The sequence below is a fragment of the Mobula birostris genome, chromosome 6 (assembly GCF_030028105.1).
Source record: "Mobula birostris isolate sMobBir1 chromosome 6, sMobBir1.hap1, whole genome shotgun sequence".
Classification (NCBI taxonomy): Eukaryota; Metazoa; Chordata; class Chondrichthyes; order Myliobatiformes; family Myliobatidae; genus Mobula; species Mobula birostris.
Window position 1 is genome coordinate 93,826,911 of NC_092375.1, and position 16,801 is coordinate 93,843,711.

The 16,801-nt window shown below is 42.8% G+C and overlaps 1 protein-coding gene across 7 annotated transcripts in view; it reads left to right on the top strand.

Annotated features, from left to right (window-relative positions):
- The window catches only part of mcf2la (mcf.2 cell line derived transforming sequence-like a), a 240,729-nt gene that overhangs the window by 110,894 nt on the left and 113,034 nt on the right, over nt 1-16,801 (top strand). For all 7 annotated transcript variants that reach the window (XM_072260875.1, XM_072260874.1, XM_072260873.1 and 4 more), the window contains 4 exons: nt 11,865-11,981; nt 12,583-12,732; nt 14,825-14,949; nt 16,021-16,135. In XM_072260875.1, coding sequence (XP_072116976.1) covers nt 11,865-11,981; nt 12,583-12,732; nt 14,825-14,949; nt 16,021-16,135 — 507 coding nt within the window. The remainder of the gene's footprint in view (nt 1-11,864; nt 11,982-12,582; nt 12,733-14,824; nt 14,950-16,020; nt 16,136-16,801) is intronic.

Below are 16,801 nucleotides of genomic sequence, written 5' to 3' on the forward strand. Positions count from 1 at the left end.
CAGAGGGACCTGAAGGCCAGGATCAGGGAGGCTAAAGGCAGGTACAGGAGGAAGCTTGAGTGGAAACTCCAGCAGAACAACATGAGAGAGGTCTGGAGGGGGATGAGGACCATCACTGGGTTCGGGTAAACTAGCAACGGAGGAGCTGAAGGCAGTGTGGACAGGGCCAATGAACTTAACCTGTTCTTTAACAGATTTGACACTGTGGCCCCTGCCCATCCCCCACATGAGCCATCTGTTGTCAGCCCCCAACCAACACATATTCCACTCTCCCCTCCTACCCCTCCTCACAGTCCCCCACCCTGCTCTCATGACTATACCCCTTCCCCACACAAAACCACCACGATGGGCTTCACAGCTGAACAGGTGAGAAGACAGCTGAAACATCTCAACCCAAGCAAGGCTGCAGGACCGGATGGTGTCAGTATCAGGGTGCTCAAAGCCTGTGCCCCTCACCTATGTGGAGTACTTCGCCATGTATTCAACATGAGCCTGAGGCTCCGGAGGGTTCCTGTACCGTGGAAGATGTCCTGCCTCGTCCCTGTGCCGAAGATGCCGCGCCCCAGTGGCCTCAATGACTACAGACCGGTGGCATTGACCTCCCACATCATGAAGACCCTGGAGAGACTTGTTCTGGAGCTGCTCCAGCCTATGGTCAGGCCACACTTAGATCCCCTCCAGTTCGCCTACCAGCCCCGACTAGGAGTTGAGGATGCCATTGTCTACCTGCTGAACCGTGTCTACACCCACCTGGACAAGCCAGCGAACACTGTGAGGGTCATGTTTTTTGACTTCTCCAGTGCGTTCAACACCATCCGCCCTGCTCTGCTGGGGGAGAAGCTGACAGCGATGCAGGTGGATGCTTCCCTGGTGTCATGGATTCTTGATTACCTGACTGGCAGACCACAGTACGTGTGCTTGCAACACTGTGTGTCCGACAGAGTGATCAGCAGCACTGGGGCTCCACAGGGGACTGTCTTGTCTCCCTTTCCCTTCACCATTTACACCTCGGACTTCAACTACTGCACAGAGTCCTGTCATCTTCAGAAGTTTTCGGATGACTCTGCCATAGTTGGATGCATCAGCAAGGGAGATCAGGCTGAGTACAGGGCTATGGTAGGAAACTTTGTCACATGGTGTGAGCAGAATTATCTGCAGCTTAATGTGAAAAAGACTAAGGAGCTGGTGGTAGACCTGAGGACAGCTAAGGTACCGGTGACCCCTGTTTCCATCCAGGGGGTCAGTGTGGACATGGTGGAGGATTACAAATACCTGGGGATACGAATTGACAATAAACTGGACTGGTCAAAGAACACTGAGGCTGTCTACAAGAAGGGTCAGAGCTGTCTCTATTTCCTGAGGAGACTGAGGTCCTTTAATATCTGCTGGACGATGCTGAAGATGTTCTACGAGTCTGTGGTGGCCAGTGCTATCATGTTGGCTGTTGTGTGCTGGGGCAGCAGGCTGAGGGTAGCAGACACCAACAGAATCAACAAACTCATTCGTAAGGCCAGTGATGTTGTGGGGATGGAACTGGACTCTCTCACGGTGGTGTCTGAAAAGAGGATGCTGTCTAAGTTGCATGCCATCTTGGTCAATGTCTCCCATCCACTACATAATGTACTGGGTGGGCACAGGAGTACATTCAGCCAGAGACTCATTCCTCCGAGATGCAGCACAGAGCGTCATAGGGAGTCATTCCTGCCTGTGGCCATCAAACTTTACAACTCCTCCCTTGGAGGGTCAGACACCCTGAGCCAATAGGCTGGTCCTGGACTTATTTCATAATTTACTGGCATAATTTACATATTACTATTTAACTATTTATGGTTCTATTACTATTTATTACTTATGGTGCAACTGTAATGAAAACCAATTTCCCCCGGGATCAATAAAGTATGACTATGACTGTGACTATGCCTACTAATAATAAAGAAATACTGCATTGTTGGAGATGCTGTCCTTTAGACAAAACAGTGAAACGAACCTCAGTTTCAACTTAAAGGAACCCATGGACTTGTTGGGAGAAGAGCAAGTTCACCCCAGCACTGGCCAACATAAATCTTTTATTTAACATAACAGATGATTTATCCTTTGTCACTCTGTTATTTGTGAGGACCTAAGATAGATAGCTGTTGTAATCCTTACATTAGCACAATGCCTATTTTCAGAAGAATTTGTGATTATATTGAATTGAATTCACTTTATTTCTTACATCCTTCCCATGTATGAGGAGTAAAACTCTTTACGTTACATTTCCATCTAAATGTGCAATGTGCAATCATAGTAATTTATAATAAATAGAACAGTCAACGTAACACAGAAATACACTCAAATCAGCATGAATTAATCAGTCTGATGGCCTGGTGGAAGAAGCTGTCCCAGAGACTGTTAGTCCTGGCTTTAATGCTACTGTACCGTTTCCCGGATGGTAGCATCTGGAATAGATTGTGGTTGGGGTGACTCGGGTCCCCAATGATCCTTCGGACCTTTTTTTTTACACCTGAATCATGGGAAGTTTACAACTACAGATGTGCTGGGCTGTCCGCACCACTCTCTGCAGAAAGACTTTACATCATCCCTTCACTGGGTGGTGGAATGAGAGGATATGCCTGAAATACCTGGTGATTAAATGCTGACTATTTTATCTTCTGTGGGAGTTCTCCATCATTATCCTAACTGCTCTCTATATCTCATCTCAGGCAGACATCAAGTTAGCACTTGAGGAAGTAAGGGCTATAATCAGCAAGAATAAAGCAGCATATCCTGAGGACTGAAACTTTGTGGTGGGAGACTTTAATCAGGCTAGCTTGAAGGAGTGTCTACCTATCAACACATCACCAGCAATACTAGAGGACTCGGCACACCCAGCCACTGCTATACTGCATACAGACAAAGACTGAAGAGTCTGGTAGCAGTGAAGAGGTAGACAGCAGAGGTGGAAGAGTGATTTTGGGATTGTTTTGAGTTGGTGGACTGGACTACTTATAAACATTTATCAGCAGAGCTAACTGAACATGCCATAGCTGTCACTGACTTCATGAGAACAAACGTGGATGAGTGTGTACCTACAGAAAAGTTTCAAGAGTTCCTTTAATTGAAGCACTGGATAAATGAAGTACTGGATAAACCAGAAGATTTGTAATCTGCTAAGAGCTAGATCTGTGGTGTTTCGAGCTGGTAACCCAGAGTCATATGAGGAATCCAGGTATAACCTCCAGAAGGCTATTGCAAGTACAAAGAGGTTATTTTGGACTAAACTGGAATCACTGATGAACACTGAACAGCTTTAGCAGGGCTTGCACAATATAACTTGCTACAAGGCGAGATCAGCTAGATTAAGTAGCAGTGACCCATTACTCCTGGAGGAGATCAATGCTTTTTACCATGCTTTGATGGGGAGAACTATGAAACACCTAAATAAGCCTAACCCCACCTCCTCCCCAATCCATCTCTGGATGACCCTGTAATTTCAGTCTCTAAGGCCAACACTCGGGCATCCTTCAAAAGTGCAAATCTACAAAAGACATCTGTTCCAGATGGTGTAACTCCAAGTACTAAAAATCTGACCAGTTTATACTGGTACCCAATGATCCACCTCAATGACTACTACCCGGGATTATTTACTTCAATTAAAATGAAGTGCTTCAAGGGATTGGTTACAGTGCGGAGTAGCTCATGCCTGAGGGATAACATAGATCCACTCCAATTTGCCTACCACTATAATAGGCCAATAGCAGATGCGTTTTTTTCTGGATCTTCACTCTGCTCTGGATGATCTGGACAAGAGGAACTCATGGAAATGCTGCTGTTTATAAACTACAGTTTGGTATTAAACACAATCATCACATTCACACTCACCATTAAGCTTCAAGACCTGGACTGCTGTACCTCACTCTGCAACTGGATCTTCATCAGCTGACCTCAGTCAGTGAGGGCTTGTACATTTACTAATTATCAACACAGGAGCACCTCAAGGCTGTGTACTTACTCCCCTTCTCTATTCTCTATGACTGTGTTGCTAAGCACAGCTCTAATGACATCTTCAAATTTGCCAACGACACTCCTGTTATTGAGCAAAATATAGGTGGTAACAAGTTGGCTTACCAAACAAAAATAGGACACCCATTTGAACGGTTCACAACAAAAATCTCTTGCTCAACATCAGTAAAACTAAAGAACTGAAACTAAACTAAAAGAAGGAAGGAGGGCAATTTATGCCAGTCTGTATGGGGGATCTGCAGTGGAGAGAGTCAGCAGCTTTAAATTCCTGGGTGTTAACGTATCAGGTGACCTGTTCTGGGCTCAGTACACAGATGCAATTCTCAGGAAAGCACCTCTGCTTACTTAGGAGGTTAAGGTGTTTCAGCTTGTCACTGAACAAACTTCTACAGATGTACTGCTGAAAGAATCCCACATCATGGTCTGGTACAGCCAGCAAAGCGAATGTGAAGAGACTGCAGAGAGTAGTGGACTCTGCCCAATACATCACAGACACAACTCTCTCCACCATTAGCAACACCTACTGGAGGCATTTCCTCAAGAAGCCAACATCCATTATCAAAGGCCAGCCAAGAGATACAGAAGCCTGAAGCCCAACAGCATAAGGCTCCAGAACGGCTATTTCCCTTCAACTATTCAGTTCTTGATCTAGCCGTCTAAACCCTAATCACTACTGTTTAGCAACACTATGACAACTTCGATCACTTTGCACTAAAATGGACTTCTATTTTTTGGTTCTAATTGTGTTCTTTCTTTCTTGTAAAAAATTATGTATAATTCATATTTAATTTATGTTTTTCTTTGAATGCTGATTAACTGGAGCGATGTGCCTATGGCTTTGCCGCAGGTTTTTCTCTGCACCTATGCATATATAAACTTGTGCATAAGACAATAGACTCAACTTCGATTTTGCCTCGGATTGACTTCTTCCTATTCACTCCAGATACACCACAGAAAATGATCAAAAATTGTTTGTAGTAAAGATAAATCTGTAACATTGAGCCATTTCTGTTCCTTGAATATCCTGAGTACTGTTTTCTGATGGAATAAACCTTTGCTTGTTTCCGCACCATGATATTTCTAGAAAGCAGATCACCATCAAACAGAATTGCACAGTTACATTTTTCTTATAGTATATACAAAAATATCTCTAGTCTTGAAGAATCAAAAGGAATTTATAGTGACCCTTAGGATGGATTGCTGTTCATTCAGGATAAACCACAGGAAAAGATCAACAATTGTTTTATAAGACATGGGAGCAGAAGTAGGCCATTCAGCTGATTGAGTCTGCTCTAAGACTTGATCACAGCTGTAAGAATTGTTCTTTGCCTTCATAAAACCTTTAACATTAAGTGATGTCACTAGCTTGCCATATACTGAGTACTGTTCCCATTACAATAAATCTGTAGTTGTTTCAGTGATCATTCCATCAAAATATTATCAGTGGAAGTGAATACTCTTGTAGGATAACACAATCAAATACCATTAATAGAAAGTTACATGGTTATGGTATACAGGTTCCCCCCGCCATCCAAAGGTAGAGCGTTCCTATGAAATGGTTCATAAGCCGGAATGTCGTAAAGGGAAGAACCAATTACCATTTATTTATATGGGAAAAATTTGTGAAAGTTCGCAGACCCAAAAATAACCTACCAAATCATGCCAAATAACACATAAAACCTAAAATAACAGTAACATATAGTAAAAGCAGAACGATATGATAAATACACAGCCTATATAAAGTAGAAATACTTCTCTACAATCATTGCTGCACTGTCCTCCGTAGCGAAAATCTCACGCAAGTGCTCTCGGCAGAAACACTTTCTCCAGTAACCTTTAAGCTATGAAGCTGCCAAATCATACCAAATAACACATAAAAATACACAGCCTATATAAAGTAGAAATAATGTATGTACAGTGTAGTATCACTTACTGGAATCAGGAAGACAGCGCCGAGCACACTGATGATGGTGTGTTAGACTGAGTCGTCGCAGGTTGGGGTGGTGCAGTGGTCCCCAACCTCCGGGCAGCGACTGATACTGATCCGCGAAGCACGCAGCAGTCCAGTGGTAGCCGGGACGCACCCAGCACATCTTTAAGAAAAAAGCCGAAATAAACAAGCTAATTAATTGCTGCCCGGCACGTAAATGTCAGCCCAGATCAGAGGCGACGCAATCGGCAATCGCCTCTGATCTGGGCCGACAACTACATGCCGGGTGGCACCTAATTAATTAGCTTGTTTATTTCGACTTTTTTCTTAAAGATGTGTTGGGTGCATCCCGGCTACTGCTGCATTCTCCGCGGCAATGTATCGGTCCGCGGCCCGGGGGTTGGGGTGGTGGTTTCCATCAGGGCAGGCAGGTCATTTTCTATGTCTGCCTGCCTCGATGTCGAAGATCAAGGTTCATCGTCTGTTGTGGCTGATGTGGAAGGCTTGAAAAACGACAGTTTGCTTGACTGCTTAGTCTCGCGCATTTTTCTATCATAACAGTTCTTTGTAAACACTCGAACCAGCTTGCAAATATGCCCTAAACCTACATACCCTTTCAAAATTAAAATCATACTTTTCTGCAATCATTGCAGCGAAAATCTCACACAGTTGCTTCACGTTCAGTTCCTGGACGACTTAACTTTCAGTCCGTTCACCACTGCATTCGGTTTCAATTGTTATCCTTTCCTCTTCCAATTGCATCAGCTCTTCATCTATCAGTTCTTGGTCATGGGATGCCAAAACCTCTTCAATATCATCTTTGTCAACTTCCACAAGCCAAACTCACTTTGTCCTTACTTCGTTCACCACGATCGAAACGCTTAATTATGTCTAGTTTTACGCTAAGTGTAACACCCTTACGAGCTCTTTCAGGCTTTTTTGATACCTTAGAACTCATCTTGCTAACGGATGCTCACAGGCAGGTGTTTAAGCAATGCCGGCTAGAATGCAGTTCCGGGGGAGGAGCTTGGCTGCTCAGAGCGCGCGGTGCCTTTTATCGCACGCTGCCTTTTTTCATAACAGTGAAAACACCTTCTGTTAGCGAAAACAGGTAACTAATGTAGGTCTTTCGTAACAGCGAGGTTTTGTAAAGCGAACGTTCAAAAAGCGGGGAAAGTATTCACCCCTGCACCAGGAAGATTTCATTTTTTATTGTTTTACAACATTGAATCAACAGTGGACTTAATTTGGCTTTTATTGACACTCATCAACAAAAAAAGACTCTTTTATGTCAAAGTGAAAACAAATCTCTACAAAGTGATCTAAATTAATTACAAATATAAAACACAAAATAATTGATTCACCTCCCCTTTAATGTGGCACACAAATCATCACTGGTACAAACAACTGGTCTTAGAAGTCTTATGATTAGTTAAATGGAGATCTCCTTTGTGCAGTCAAGGTGTTTCATTTGATTGTAGTAAAAATACACATGGATCTGAAGTATCCTAGCAAAAACTACACCATGAAGACATAAGAACATTCCAAACAATAACACACGAAAAGGTCATTGAAAAGCACAAGTCAGGAGATGGATACTAGAAAATTTCCAAGTCACTGAATATCCCTTGGAGTACAGTTAATTCAATCATCAAGAAATGGAAAGAATATGGCACAGCTGTAAACCTGTCATTCTCAAAAACTAGTGATCATGCAAGAGGGTGTCTGGTGAGGGAAGCCACCAAGAGACCTATGACAACTCTGAAGGAGTTACAAGCTTCTGTGGCTGAGATGGGAGAGACTGCGCAGACAACTGTTGCCTGGGTGCTTCACCAATTGCAGCTTTATGGGAGAGCGGCAAAGAGGAAGCCACTGTTGGGGAAAAAAAACTCACATGAAATCTTGGCTAAAGTTTGCCCGAAGGCCGTTGGGAGACTCTGAAGTCAATTTGAAGAAAGTTCTATGGTCTGATAAAATCAAAATGAAACCAAAATTTTTGGCCATCGAACCAAATGCTATGTTTGGCATATCATCATAAACACACATCATCAAAAACACACCATCCCGACCATGAAGCATGGTGGTGGCTGCATCATTCTGTGGGGCTGTTTCATTACAGCAGGAACTGGAAGACTTGTGAAGGCAGAGAGTAAAATGAATGCAGCAAAATACAGGGAAATTCTGAGGAAAATCTGATGCAGTCTGCAAGAGAATTGTGACTTGGGAGAAGCTACACAGGAATGGTTTTAAAACAACAAAGCTCATGGCCAAGAGTGGTCAAGTCAGAGTCCAGATCTCAATCCAATTGAGAATTTGTGGCTGGACTTGAAAAGGGCTGTTCACTCACGATTCCCATGCAATCTGACAGAGCTTGAGCAGTTTTGTAAAGAAGACTGGAGAAAATTGCAGTGTCCAGATGTGCATAACTGATAGAGACCTATCCACACAGACTCAAGGCTGTAATTGCTGCCAAAGGTGCATCTAATAAATACTGATTTGAAGGGGGTGACTAATTATGCAATCAATTATTTTGTGTTTAATAATTGTAATAAATTTAGACCAATTTGTAGATATTTGTTTTCATTTTGACACAAAAGAGTCTTCTGTTGATCAGTGTCAAAAATGCCAAATTAAATCCATCGTAATTCAATGTTGTGAAACAATAAAATGTGAAAACTTCCAAGGGGGGTGAATACTTTTTACAGGCACTGTATATATGCAAATACTTTACTCCTTGCTAAAATGATTACCTTGAGATGTATCCTTTCAAATAATGCGTATTCCTAAACCTAGTGCTCAGTGAATTCATCTCAGAGTTATTGTTGCCTATGAAAAATGGCAATGGCAGGCGGTGACCAGTGGGGTACCGCAGGGTTCAGAGCTGGGACTGCAGCTGTTTACAACATATATTAATGATTTAGATGAGGGAATTAAAAGTAACATTAGCAAATTTGCTGATGACACAAAACTGGGTGGCAGTGTGAAATATGAGGAGGATGTTATGAGAATGCAGGGTGACTTGGACAGGCTGGGTGAGTGGGCAGATGCATGGCAGATGCAGTTTTATGTGGATAAATGTGAGGTTATCCACCGGTGGTAAGAACGGGAAGGCAGATTATTATCTGAATGGACTCAAGTTAGGAAAAGGGGAAGCACAACGAGATCGAGGTGTTCTTGTACATCAGTCACTGAAAGCAAGCATACAAGTACAGCAGGCAGTGAAGAAAGCTAATGGCATGCTGGCCTTCATAACAAGGGGAATTGAGTAGAAGAGCAAAGAAGTCCTTCTGCAGCTGTACAGGGCCCTGGTGAGACCACACCTGGAGTACTGTGTGCAGTTTTGGTCTCCAAATTTGAGGAAGGACATTCTTGCTATTGAGGGAGTGCAGCGTAGGTTCACGAGGTTAATTCCTGGGATGGCGGGACTGTCATACGTTGAAAGATTTGAGCGACTCAGCTTGTATACTCTGGAATTTAGAAGGCTGAGAGGGGATCTTATTGAAACATATGAGATTATTAAGGAATTGGACACGCTGCAGGCAGAAAGCATGTTCCCGCTGATGGGTGAGCCCAGAACCAGAGGCCACAGTTTAAGAATTAGGGGTAGGCCATTTAGAACGGAGTTGAGGAAAAACCTTTTCACCCACAGAGTGGTGGATATGTGGAATGCACTGCCCCAGAAGGCTGTGGAGGCCAAGTCTCTGAATGCTTTCAAAAAAGAGATGAATAGAGCTCTTAAAGATAGTGGAATCAAAGGTTATGGGGATAAGGCAGGAACTGGATACTGATAGTGGATGATCAGCCATGATCACAGTGAATGGCGGTGCTGGCTCGAAGGGCCGAATGGCCTACTCCTGCACCTATTATCTATTGTCTATTGTCTAAAAACTACACCTTGATTTCAACCTCTTGATTTTATAAGGGCACAATGCCTTGGAATCAAAATTCCTCATCTGTCCACAATTGAAACAGTATACGTACTTACTGCGTATGTGATGGAGTTGCTGATGAATACCTCATTATGTTGCATCTACAACAGTGTCATTCCATACAGAATCCTACCGAACTTTTGACAGTCCTTGAGATATCTGGAGCAAAGGAGATGGCTCGTCAGTTGTTTCAGTCAAGTTGCAACCAGGGGGTTCTATAGATTTCTTCCCAAACACTTTATCAATGCCTAAACAATGATGTTTCAATTATTGGATATTGGATCTGTGCTCATGTTCGTTAGTTCAAATGTTTTGAGTATTATTTGTCTTTTGATCACTTAGACATGCTGGATGTCAGAAAGTACATGTACAGAATCTGATCGTGGCTGTGGGGTGTGTTTTTTCTCCTATCGTGCTTTAAGTTGTTTTGTTATGTCAGAGATGCTGTGTTCTTGTCACTCTTGTTGTTATAATTAAAACAGAAAGTGCTGGAAATACTGAAGAGGTCAGTCTGGATTTATGGAAGGAGCAGTATAGATAGATGAATACTTTTTTGATTCCAAAAGCAGTTACAGTGTCACAGCAGTATTACAAGTGCACAGATAAACAAATATACAAATATTAGAAGAGAAGTAAGAAAGAATAAAAAACAAGTTACCTCAAACAGTCTAACGGGGGGGGGGGGTCATCATTTCCCTGGCTATAGGTTGACCTATAGGTTACCTAATGGCTGAGGGTAAGAATGACCTCGTATGGCGCTCTTTGGAGCAGCACAGTTGTCTTAGTCTATTACTAAAAATTCTGCTCTGTTCAGCCAAGGTGGCATGCAGAGGGTGAGAAACATTGTCCAGAATTGCCAGGGTTTTCCGTAGGGTCCTTTGTTATACCACAGCCTCCAGTCTGTTCAGTTTGACTCCTATAACAGAACCAGTATTTCTAATCAGTTTATTAGCCTGTTGGCATCACCCACGTTGATGCCATTGTCCCAGCACACTACCGCATAGAAGATTGTGCTGGTAACAACAGACTGGTAAGAACATGTGAAGGAGAGGCCTGCCTACTCCAAAGGACCTCAGTCTCCTCTGGAAGTAGAGGCAGCTTTGGCCCTCTTACACATTCTCTGTGTTGGTGCTCCACTCAAGTCTGTCATCCAGGTGCACCCCAGGTACTTGAAGGTCCTCACCATCAATAGTAACAGGGAGAAGTGCAGGTGTACTCTTCCTGAAATCCATCACCATCTCCTTTGTCTTACTGATGTTGCTCTGCAAATGATTCAGCTTGCACCATTTGACAAGTCCTCCACCAGGGCCCTGTATTCATCCTCCTGACCTCTCTTTATACACCCAACTATTGCTGAGTCATCAGAGAATTTCTGCAGATGACATGACTCAGTGTTGTATCTAAAGTCTGAAGTATACAGGGTAAACAGGAAGGCAGCCGATACAGTTCCCTGTGGGACCCCAGTGCTGCTTATAGCCATGTCTGACACACAGCTCTGAAGCTGCACAAACTGTGGTCTGCCAGTCAGGTAGTCCATTATCCAGGATACAATGTAAGTGCCAACCTGCATTGAATGGAGCTTTTCTCCCAGCAATGAGGGCTGTATGGTATTGAAGGCACTTGAGAAATCAAAAAAACCACGATTCTCACAGAGCTGCCCTGCTTATCCAAATGGGAGTAGGCTCTCTTCAGCAGGTAGATGACAGCATTGTTGACTCCAATGTGCTCCTGGTAGGCAAACTGCAGGAAATCAAGGACTGTATATCAGTCCATCTGTTGCCAGGTTAGAAGCACTCCTGCAACCTTATTACCCAAGCAACTGAGGGTGTTCATTAAACTTGGACAAAGGTCATGAAAATTAATAAACACATCTCAAGGTTTTCAATAACTAACTTCTGTTTTCTGAACATAGTGAATGTTCTGTAAGAGATTGACTTGATGTAATTCCAGGTTGATTTTGCAGAGAGATAGACTCATTGCTTTAAGAATGTCTTCCCTTGCAGGTCATAATGCTGAACTCAATCTCAGAACTACACAACTACATTGATAAAACACAGCTGACAGAAGAACTGGGGGGGACCCTGGAGTACTGCCACACTCAGTGGTTCTGCCATCGCACGGTGAGTTTCCTTCCTCTCTTCCTCCTGATTAAGTTTGAAGTACTGAAAGTGTCACGAGACATTGTAGCTGTGATGTTTTTAGCTCACTTGGTACTATTATCCTCAGACGTCCTATCCAGATACCTGCTCATTACCTGCTGGTAAACCATCTGACTTTCCGAGCAGCAGAATTGACTCAGGGTCATTTCCAGCCTAGTTCCACCCCCACCACACCCACTCCTACCTTCCACCAAATCTATCAAATATCTGTCCCTTGGTTAGTTAGCACAGTTTTGTCAAAACTGATGCTCAGTTCAACTAGGAATTGATGATGAATTGACCGTGGGGCTTCTGTATTCTGCAACAATAGTCCTCGACAACGTGCTGCAGATCAGGAGAAGAGTAATGGCTGCTAATGCAAATAGGCCAATTTATTTTTAGCAGACATGTACAAATAAGGAATTTGCATTAAAAACAGGTTTACAATTCTGTCTCAAGTGCTTCTTTTATAAAAATATCCATGTCATGATTTTCATCTGGGTTAGTAAATTAACCACTCTGGGTCCATCCAATTTACCATATTTAATCTAGTTCATATTTCTGATGTCTTTGTTTGCATTAGGCTATTGAAAGTTTTGCTGTCAAGGTGAAGGAAACTGCTCAGGTGCTTCAGATGTTTGGGACAGAACTTGCAGAAACTGAATTACCAAATGATGTTACCGCAACCATGGGTCTTGTAACAATGCACACAGAGAAAAAAGAAATGATGAAGGTAATGTGCTAGATGTAATGCAGATAATGCAGACATGTTCCAAGGAATATATAATAAGTAATTTACTAAACAATGAATCTTCAACAGTAAACCTAAGCTGGGATTTCCAGTTGTATATACCTCTTGTATATGTCATCATGCACTGTCTATTGTATCTGACTACTTTTAGACACGCAGAACAGGATTATAAATAAAAATCCATATGCACACCTCCTGAATGGAGATCCTTGTCCTTGATGAAGCTCCCATCTCAACCCTCACCTCAGCACAGCGGATGTGGAATGTTATGTGGCTATCCTCCAATCCTCCATACCTGACCTGTCACTAAGGCCGATTCAAACATCTCTGCTAGGGCCCCTGCAATTTCTGCACTAGCCTCCTATAGTGGCCAAGGGAACACCTTGTCAGACCCTGGGGATTTAACCACCCTAATTTGCCTCAAGACAGAAAAGACCTCCTCCTCTGTAATTTGTATAAGGTGCAAGACATCTCTGCAGCTTTGCCTCGCTTCTATAGACTTTGTGTCCGACAGTTCAGTTTTATTGTCAGTTCAACCATATACATGTTCCTCCGGACCAAAGTGCACAACACACTACGTATAACTCACACAATACACATAAAATAATATTACCGCAAATAAATGATCAAATATTAAGATGCATTTACATCACAAGTTAAAAAGTAAATAGTATAACACTACTGGTGTTTCGTACGTGATGAGACCTGGCTAGTGGCAGAGAGTTCAGTAATCTCACGGCCTTGGAGAAGAAGCTGTTTCCCATCCTAACAGTCTTTATCAGTACATCCTGCCTGAGGGTAGCAGGTTAAGGAGATTGTTGGATGGGTGGGTGGGATCATCGACAATACTAAATGTCTCTAATGGGTGGAAGACAGATCCCGATGACCTACTCAGCGGTCCTCACAATCCTTTGTCAGGTCTTGTGGTGGGACGCCTTGCAATTCCTGTACCAGATGGTGATGCAGTTGGTTGGTACAATCTCAATGGAGCTTCTGTAAACATTGGTTAGTGGGGTGGGAGGGGTGAGCCTTGCTCTTCTTAATCTCCTCAGGAAGAGTGGTGTTGTGCAACCAAGTGAGATCGTCCTTTATGTGCACTCCCACAAAACTTGGTGCTCCTAGCTCTCTCCACAGAGGAGTCATTTATGTGCAGTGAGGAGAAGAGGTCAGGCTGCACCTTCTGAACATCCACACTCAACTTGTTAAGTCCTGTCAACACTGAGACTCAAATTGTTGTGCTTGCATCCACACATATGAATGAGCTCCCTCACTATTGTTAAATTCTAAAGTCCAACATTCACTCCTACGAATGGCATTGTTCTTCTGTCCCTCTCCACTTCTAGTTATTGTTCTTATCAGTCTTATGTGCTTTTGATGCCATTCATTATAATACTGTGGGGGTATGGTTATATTGAGTGGTTATTGTATTTTCTGACTTGTTGACCTCTGCCTTGAGAACACCTGTAAAATCAGAATCCATTAGTTACTGTAATATGCCATCAAATGTCTGTATAAAGCATTGGGGAAGCAGATTTGTATTATATTGTTCAGGGACTGAACAACATTACAAAGGCACTAAATGTCAGTTTTAGTTATTGTGATTTTCAATTTGTTTACTCTAATGCATTATGTTGGTGTAGTGCTAAGCACAACTGTTAAAGACACAAAATTAAAGCGGGGAGAAGATAGTTGAGAGTCACTCCAACCACCTTTTCCAGAGCCTCTACAAACTTTATTAAGGTGGAAGGAACAATGTCTTTGTAGCAAGTTTATGTTAAGTATTTCAAGCTGTTCTTGGACAATGGTTTGGTATACAGTACTTGAATATTCTTGAGGGGATCAAAGCATCAAAGGCAATCTTCATACAATCGACAGTTTGGAACGGAATCAGCGGCCAAATGTCAACCCAGTGGAGTGAAACCTGTAACACACTTTCATACTAGTTTCAACACAAAGGGAGAGAAATCCAGAATATTACTTCCACAGTGGAGATTTACCAGAAGTAAGTACTGTAAGTTGGAATTCTTATTCCACTCATGAATTTTCCTTTCTCTCTCCTTTTGCTCTCTAAAAGGATGATATAAGCCAGACACGAAGACAGGGTTGTTCTCTCCTTGCCTGTATTCTGGAACCAGTCAACAGAAATCCAGGGCATCGGCTGAACACAGATGAGCTGGATAATCAGAGCACTGTAGAACGGTGAGCTTTTATGCCCTTTTCATCGGTAATATGATCTGTTGATCCTTCCAAAAGACTACAGAGAATGGAAATCTCATCCTAAAATCAGGAGGTCTCTTTGTCTCTACTCTTTTCCTTTACATGACTAACCACTGAAAGAGTCACACGCAGCAACTCAGCTTCAGCATTGACTGTCTCATGTGGCAGGATACTGGCAAGGAACTTTGCTTCTATTAAAAAGAAACAACCAAAGACCACTACAGATGATACTTTGTGATGCAGTAAAAGGAGCATGCTGGAGATCAAGCAACACACATCAAAGTTGCTGGTGAATGCAGCAGGCCAGGCAGCATCTCTAGGAAGAGGTACAGTCGACGTTTCAGGTCAAGACCCTTCGTCAGGACTAACTGAAGGAAGAGTCAGTAAGAGATTTGAAAGTTGGAGCGAAGGTCTCGGCCTGAAACATTGACTGTACCTCTTCCTAGAGACGCTGCCTGGCCTGCTGCGTTCACCAGCAACTTCGATGTGTGTTGCTTGAATTTCCAGCATCTGCAGAATTCCTGTTGTATGCTGGAGATCAGTTAACCTCTCGAGAGAAAATGATAAAAAGTGAACATTGGGGTTTGAAACCTCCACAAGAACCAATTTGTAATATTTGTAACCTGTTAAGTGAATATAGCGTTCTCTCCCTAGATGCTGCGTATGACAAGTATTTTCTTTCTCTTTCAGTTTCTGATGTTAGTATCTCTAGTTGTGTACATCACTTAAGAGTTACGGAATCGCATAATAGTCTGTGCTGTTCTCTAACTGCTTCTTAAGAAGCATGGGTTGTTCTGGCCAGCATTACACTATATGGGACAACTAATGTTGCAACTGAAATATCACATTTCAATGGTTCTGTTTAGAAATTTCAACACAATAACATTTGAACTAAACCAGCATTAACGCACACCTGAGACCCCTCCCAATTTCCTTCGTCGTACCGTATCCTGGAGGCGTTGAAAGAATGCCTAGCTGTATTACATTAGTCCCTTCCCTATTATTCAGTAAATGATACTAAGTTTGTCTCCTAAACTTTCTCTTTACCTTCAGGTTGCTTGCACAGTTGTGTGAGACTGAAGTGGCCTTCGATGAGTTTTGGAGTAAACATCAGCTGAAGCTTGAGCAGTGTCTGCAACTCCGACACTTTGAGGAAGATTTCCGTGAGGTGAGTGTGCAGGAGAGAAATGGGTGAGGCAGACCCCGTCACTGACATTGTCTATGTGTGGTTGTTAGGGTACTGGACCAATTGGCATTATCTATTAATATGAATTCAAATTTGTTGCCTCAGCAGCAAGGATTCAGGAAATTCTTGCTGGAAAGATCACTCTAAGGAAAGGTAATTTCTAAGGTATATGGCACTGGTAGTGGTTGCTGCTGACCACAGAATCTGGTTGATTGTGCTTGTGGAGTGACCCCTGGACCAATGGATCATGGTAGGTCAGATGTCCACATCACAAAATGATATGGAAAATAGGCCAACCTGCTCTGATATTATCTAGGACAAGTGAATTTCCTGTTTAAATACAGCGTGTACTCTCCAATGTGTTCCTTATTCCTCCCATTCCCCTCTTTTCTTTAGTCATAGGGTAATACAGCATAGAAACTGGCCCTTCAGCCCAACTAGTCCATGTTGACAACAGCATCCTCCCTGCTAGCCCCAGTTTCCCATTCTCAGCCCATAACTCTGTAAGTCCCACCTCTCCAAGTACTAACTGTCTCTTAAATTTTGCAGTTGTCTCCACCTCGACCATTTCCTCTGGCAGCTTTTTCCAGGTACTCAATACCCTTCATGTACAAAAGTTACCTCTCAGGTATTTTTTAAATCTTTCCT